At 51.4% G+C, this 6833-nt stretch overlaps 1 protein-coding gene across 1 annotated transcript; it reads right to left on the bottom strand.

Moving 5' to 3' along the window:
- Positions 1 to 301: 301 nt before the first annotated feature.
- Positions 302 to 1166, bottom strand: LLCFC1 (LLLL and CFNLAS motif containing 1). The gene is made up of 2 exons (XM_062197746.1): positions 1025 to 1166; positions 302 to 480 (listed from the first exon to the last, which is right to left on the bottom strand). The coding sequence occupies exons 1-2, from the start codon at positions 1164 to 1166 to the stop codon at positions 302 to 304; spliced, it is 321 nt and encodes a 106-aa protein (XP_062053730.1).
- Between the last annotated feature and the right edge of the window lie 5667 nt (positions 1167 to 6833).

The following is a 6833-nucleotide window of genomic DNA, read 5'->3' as shown; positions in this document are numbered from 1 at the left end:
TCTTGAACAAAGCCAGGAGAAGTGTGGGGGAGAGGTGGGATGGGTCTTGAGTCTCTGGCCCTGGATGAAGCTGTGGTTGTGGGGAGGCAGTCAGGCAGTGGCGATGACAGATGTCTCTCATGCTGTACCCTGAGGTGAGACGCAGCCAGCAAGAAGGGGCAGGGAGCCATGTATGTGTCTCTTGTGGGAGTGGTGACCTGGAGCCCACTGGGGAGGTGGGGTCAGTAAGCGATCATGAAGCGGAGGTGGACATTCAGGTCCTCATCCAGGAACCAGGCCACCAGTTCAGCCTCAGCGTCCCTCATAAAAAAACCATGATGCTGGCCAGGTTAAAGCAGAAGGCTAGGTCAAAGAGGTGGTCGCGGATAACTGCGGACTCTGATGTCATGTCTTCCTCTTGCTGGGCCATGTCCACCACCTGCCAGAGTTCACCCACGGATGAGGCCACAAAGCGTTCTTCATACATCTCTTGGTTCTGGTCTGGAGCAGGGGAGAGGGGCAGGGATGGACAGCCCTGATCTGACCTGCTCCCAACCCAGCCCCAACCCAGACCAGAAAGGGGAAGAAAGAATAGGGGGGCACGGGGAAACAAAGGCCGTTTCCCGATTGCCACATTCCCTTGACCTTGACCACCCAGCCGATGCTCCATCCAAAGGACTCTTCTGATCTGGGTTCAGCCATAACTCCCACTCAAACTTACACACACCTCATTTCCAATGTGAGCTGCCTCCTCCAAAGTGTTACATCATTTAGGGAATGAGGCACCAACTTAAAACATGAAGAATACCAAAGATCTTCCTCCCATAAGCAGAGGTTGCATGCAATTTCCGCTGGCCCACAGTGTGTCCCTGGCTCAGAACGCCTGCTCCAGACTCTTACCTGATACTGTTATTTCACACCACAACAAGGGGGTGGGGGGCATGGTTGTGTCTTATAACCCAAGTCTCTGTTCCATCTACCTGCCCCATCAGTTATCTCTGGTCTGACCCTTACCTCCAAACACTGTGCCCTCCTCTTTGCCTACCTGCAGAGGATATTTGTTCTTCCTGGTTCTTCCCATCAGGGTCTGGGCTTCCCTTCTGAGTCCTCACTTCCCCCATCCACAGCAGCAACAGGATGGCTGCCAAGAAAGCAGTCCTGCAGAGCTGGGAGCCCAGGGAAGTCATGGGTGCCCATCCACCACCTGGTGCCTCCCCTGCTCCCCGCTGCCCAGCAGGCGCCCCCACCTCCCACCCCGTCCTTGTCCTGGTCCTCACCCTTTCCCAGTGCTGTCTTCTCCCCTTCTCTTCCATAGGACCTCTGACCTCATGTGTTCTGTGACATCACAGTCCTGGGCCAGACCCACATTCTAGCTCACCAGCACATTCCATGGCCAGGCAAGAGAATGGAGAGTGGCTGGCAGAGGCTCCTGGGAAGGAGCATAGTGGATCAGCCTGTAGGCAGCAACAGATACGACTTGAGTTTGCAAAGTGCTTTAACACCCACTTGTCACTGGATACACACAGAGCTGGACTCTGAGGTGGTAGTGTCCCCACGCCCATTAGATAGGTGAGGAACCTGGGGTTTAAAAACATAACCTTTCACTGAAGATCACCCAGATATCAAAGGACAGAGCAGGATCTTGATTCTAAATAAGACAGTCTTCCACATAGCCTTTCTCCAAGGAGAGTGGCTTCCACAGACGAAGCCCAGAGCAGTGCAGAAGCCAGTACCCTCAAGTCCTGGGTGAGAAACTTGGGTTGGTCTGTTAAAAAATGAAGAGTGGAGCTGGCACTGTGGTATAGAAGGCTAAGCCTCTGCCTGCAGTGCCGGCATCCCATATGGGCACCAGCTTGTATCCTGGCTGCTCCTCTTCTGATCCAGCTCCCTGCTTGTGGCCTGGGAAAGCAGGGGAAGATGGTCCAAGTGTTTGGGCCCCTGGACCCATGTGGGAGATCTGGAAGAAGCTCCTGGCTTCAGATTGGCCCAGTTCCGACCATTGCAGCCAATACAGGGAGTGAACCAGTGAACCAGACCTCCCTCTCTGTCTCTCCCTCTCTCTGTCTGAAACTGTTACCTCTCAAGGAATAAAAACAAATTTTCTTAAAAATGAAGAATGGGAGTGGCATAGGGACGATGGGAAAGGACACACCCTGTGTGTGTGTGTGTGTGTGTGTCTAAGAGAGAAAGAGACACAGAAAAAGTACAGGAAGATGGAGTACTTTTTCTCTCTGCCTCAGCAGAAATAATTCTCTCATTTTTTTTTCTTTTTTTTAAAGATGTATTTATTTATTTGAAAGGGTTGCAGAGAGAAGGAGTTATATATATAGAGAGAGATGTCTTCTACCCACTGGTTCATTCCCCAAATGACAGGGCTAGACCAGGCTAAAGCCAGGAACCAGGAGCTTTATCCAGGTCTCCCACGCGCATAGCAGGGGCTCAAGTACTTGAGCCACCCTCAGCCACTTTTCCCAGACCATTAGTAGGGAGCTGGATTGGAAGTGGAGCAGCCAGGACAAGAACCAGCAGCCACATGGCATGAAGGTGTCACAGACAGCCACTTTACCCACTACACCACGACCCTGGCCCACTTTCTCATTCTTTTTCTTATCCTCCCCCAGCTCTCCCCCTTTCCTAGCCTTTGACATCCTGTATCTCCAAGCTGAAACACCTTCTGTCCTCATTTTTCTTTTGAAAGAAAGAAAGAGACATAGCACCCATCAGCTGGTTCACTCCCCAAATGTCTGCGGTGGTGGAGGTTTTGCCAGGCCAGCACCAAAGCCAAGAGCTGGGGACGCAGTCTAGGTGCCCCATGTTTGTGGCAGAGACCCAGCTACTTGAACCATCACCTGCTGCCTCCCACAATGTCCGTTAGTGGGACATTGGAGTCAGGAGCAAAGCTGGGAATTGATCCCAGGCACTCTGATATGAAACAGGGACATCTTAACCACTAGGCAAAAAGCCTGCCCCCTCCTCTTTCATTTAATGTTGTCCTATACTCTTGGATACAGAGGGAAAAGCTCCTTGCTTGGTAGAAGAAGTTAGAGCTTGCAGGGAAGAGGCATGGTGGGAGGCTGAGTATTCCAAATAAAGGATGCCTATCCTGCCCGTGAACCTTGTGAACAGACTTGTTGGCTTAAGAGGGAATGGCTAATCACTACGTGCTTTCTGGAATAGAGATGGTTGTCGGGGGAGAGGGGAGACGGGATACAAGCTGGTGCCCATATGGGATGCCGGCACTGCAGGCAGAGGCTTAGCCTTCTATACCACAGTGCCAGCTCCACTCTTCATTTTTTAACGGAGCCTTCCATGCAGAACCAGACACAGACACTTGCCATGAGATACACATGTGCAAGGACAGGTGGGAAGAGTCTAATCATACGTGAACCACTGCAGCCAGATCACATCACCCTGCTCATCCTTGCATGCTGCATCTGGATGAAACATGCAAACGCACGTACAAGAATGAATGCAGCGACACATCCCCTCCTGCAAGGGGAACTGCAGATAAAAACACAACACGAGATTCCTCCTCACTGCGGTTTCCTGTGCTAGCAGAGCACACTCACACAAAGACTATCCTACATGCAGCAGGCACCATCTCTTGTGTACGATTCAAGCCAGGAGCAGGATGGCAGGTCACTAACAGTGAGGACGGAAAGATGCAAATAGGCGGGTGACCCTGCTCACCCCTGCCTTGCACCCATTGACCTGCAGATCCAGAGAACATGCTTCAGTGGAAAAGAAATATCTCCTCCTGGCTATTTTGGGGGAGGAGCGAGCCTCTTGGTTCCCTGGAAAGAGAGCAGCCCTCCCCAGCTCTAAGGGTATAAATGGGGAAGGCGGGGGAGGGAGTGTCTTGGGGTGGGAAGAACCAAGTCATACTGACCACCATTATTTCCATTTCCTCCCATCCACCTGTTAATGTCCTGTGTTGAAAGAAAGAAATCCTTGCAGTAAAATGTTATAAAAGTATAAAATAGAGAAAAGTACAAAAAATAAAAAGGCATAGTAGTCCCACCATCTGACAATAATCCCCATCAATGTGTTAAAGTGTAATACTCTACTCCTTTCTGTAGAGAGCTATGAGCATGGGAGTGGGAGAGTACTTCCCAAAAGTTGAAATGCAGACAGTATGTTTCCCCCTTCTCCTCACCAAGTCAAAAGAAGAGGTCAGGTTGCTTTGGCACCAAGGGGAGTGAGCTCTCCTGGGCACTGGCTGGTGTGACCAATATGCACTAGACTTGTGGGCATCATCTGTAGGACAGCTGCCTCCTGCGGTAGAAATGTTGTGATGTTGCCAAACAACGAGCCAGGCAGCTGTTAATTCCTGGGCTCCCTGAGGAGGTAGGAGTGAAGGTTGTTAGAAACTGAGATTGGGCCCGAGAGGCGCATGGTCAGCTCGTGTCCAAGCTCCTGGTTGGCCAGTGGTGCTCCTGACCTTCCTTTGATTGGTCAGTGGTGCCATGCTCTTTAGGGAATTTATGGTGACCACATGGGCTCCAGTTGGTCAGGGGGTTACACGGAGATAGCAGTTGCATTCTGCCAGGACCTGGAATTCTCCTACACAAACCACCCCAGGACAACACTGGCCATCAAGGTTCTTACCTATTGGATAAGCAAATGACTCCTTGCATCTGGTGATTAGAACCTTGTAGGGCCAGCCACATCACTCCCTCAAGTCAGTGTACTAAGGCAAGGACACCTTGGGCTAAGGGAGCCAGACAAGAGGCTGCGTCCTGCTTTTCCATTATAGTGGTGTGGTTTCAGTAGGTATCCTTGTGTGCAGAAAGCCGAGGGGGGGCTGATAAGAAAGGCAGGAGACAAAGGGAAAATGGCTGGTGATGCAGGGTATCGAGATGGGTGGTGTGTACCGAAGCCAGGGGAGAGAAGAGGATCCTTCTGCTGGGATGGGAGGGACAACTGGCTTCCCACCCAGGCTCCTTGTCTGTGCCCCTCGCATTGCAGAGGTCAGTGCAGGCAGAGAAGGGCAGTGGTAGGGGTGACATGGGACCCCCCATACCCTGGGTCGATGTCCTTGGTTGTGAGCCCCACACACCTGTTCTGGGCGGCTCTGACTGGGGCCAGCCTCCACCACCCCCACCAGCCCCTTCGGCTCCCACCCCCCTGGAGGATTAGCTTTATGGGTTGAGTGTTTCCTTGGCAGGTGCTCCTTTCCCAACCTGCCCCTGCTTATCTGCACATCTACAACCCCCACCTCAACCTTATCTTTCCCTCCATCACCTTCTACTGGAAGTCTTCAGGCTCCAGAGACCATTACCACCCACACAGCCCCAACCCCCAGCAAGGCAGAAAAATTTCCCACAAGGTGACCCCCTCCCCACTGCCTGGGTGAGATCAGTTTTCCTCCACATAGCAGGTGCCTCCTTTTCCATTCCTCACTTCTTTTCTGTACCATTCCTGTTCTTCCTTAAAGATTGCTTTGTCCATTCTTCAATCTCTGGAGTGGGTCTTTCTTACAGCAAAAGAAGGGGGCAGTCGCCCTGCGAGGACCCCCAGGGGACAGTCCCACACATGGAGACATCCCTGTAGCCAGAAGGCTCCCAAGAAGCAAGAAGTCCTACAGCCACTCAGAGCTGAGATCTCGAGTTCAGCCACTAGCCATGGATTCTGGATGATCACTCCTTCTCTGTACTCAGAGCAGGCAGGGCTTGTTTCCTTCACAGATCTCAGTGCCTCTTTGAGGATAAATACAAACTATCACGTAATAATGAGATGCTGTCTTTACACATTCTTCCTACTCTCTCATTCCTGGAAAGAATCCCAAACATGGAACCCAAGCTAACTGTACAAATGTATGGGGTGTAGTGAGCTGTTTGAACACCTACATAGGAATCAGGAGTTCTGTGCTCAGTTTCTCTCTCTTCTCACCGTGGAAACCCTGGGCACCCAGTGCCTCCAGGAAGGTGGATGGATGAGAAGCTTCAGAGAGGGATGACCTGGGAGGGGGCAGGCACTCTGCTGTGAAGTACGACCTGACAGGGCAGCAGGTTTGAGGACAGAGTTTATCACAAGACTGAGGTCAAAGAGGTAGGGCTCAGAGAAGTGTCACGAACAGCACTCCAATGCAGGCATTGCTGTAGAATCCCCACACTGAGTTGCTCCACCTGACACGCAGAAAGCAAATCCGTGACATCTGGGAGGTGGGAGAAAGGAGGTATTTGTTGTCAAAGTGCAGAGCAAGGAGCCAGGCAGCTATTGCCTAATTCTGGGGCTACCCAAGGAGTTGGGGTGAATGTTCTGACAGACTGAAATTAAGGCTGAGAGGAATGTGATCAGTGCATGTCCACATTCCTGGTTGATCAGTGGTGCTCATCACCTTCATTTAATTGGCCAGTCGTGTGTGCTCTTTCAGGAATTTATGATGGCCAGGTGGGCTCCGGCTGGTCTGGGGGTAACCAGAAGGTGGCAGCTGCATTCTGCCCAGACCTGGAATTCCCTCATACAAACCACCCCTGGACAACACTGGCCATCAAGGTTCTTATCAATTGGAGAAGCAAATGATTCCTTGAGTCTGGTGATTAGAACCTTTTAAGGCTAGCTGGATAACTCCCTTAAGTCAGTGATTTCCTTTTGATAAAGGATAGGCAAGGACACCTTGGGCTAAGGGAGACAAACAAGAGGCTGGGTCCTGTTTTTACATTATGGGGGTTTGGTTTCAGAAGCAGCCCCGTGGGGTCAGTCGCAGGGCAGTGCCCTTGCGACATGCTTTACAAACACTTCCAGGAGAGCGGGCAATTGCTATCCCAGTTTTGTGAGTTAAAAGACTCAGAGAGTTCACCCGCTTTTTAAGGAAAGGGAACCAGAATTTAGCCCTGGACTTGCCTTACTGT

The sequence above is a fragment of the Lepus europaeus genome, chromosome 1 (assembly GCF_033115175.1).
Source record: "Lepus europaeus isolate LE1 chromosome 1, mLepTim1.pri, whole genome shotgun sequence".
Taxonomy (NCBI): domain Eukaryota; kingdom Metazoa; phylum Chordata; class Mammalia; order Lagomorpha; family Leporidae; genus Lepus; species Lepus europaeus.
The sequence above is the reverse complement of the archived record's forward strand: the minus strand, read 5'-3'. Positions and strand labels throughout refer to the sequence as shown.

Excerpts from the sequence above, each read along its gene's own strand:
- LLCFC1 (XM_062197746.1), bottom strand. The coding sequence starts at position 1,166 with ATGACTTCCCTGGGCTCCCAGCTCTGCAGGACTGCTTTCTTGGCAGCC. Across the intron at positions 481-1,024 it reads AGAACAAATATCCTCTGCAG|ACCAGAACCAAGAGATGTAT; the intron begins GTAGGCAAAGAG and ends CCCCTGCTCCAG.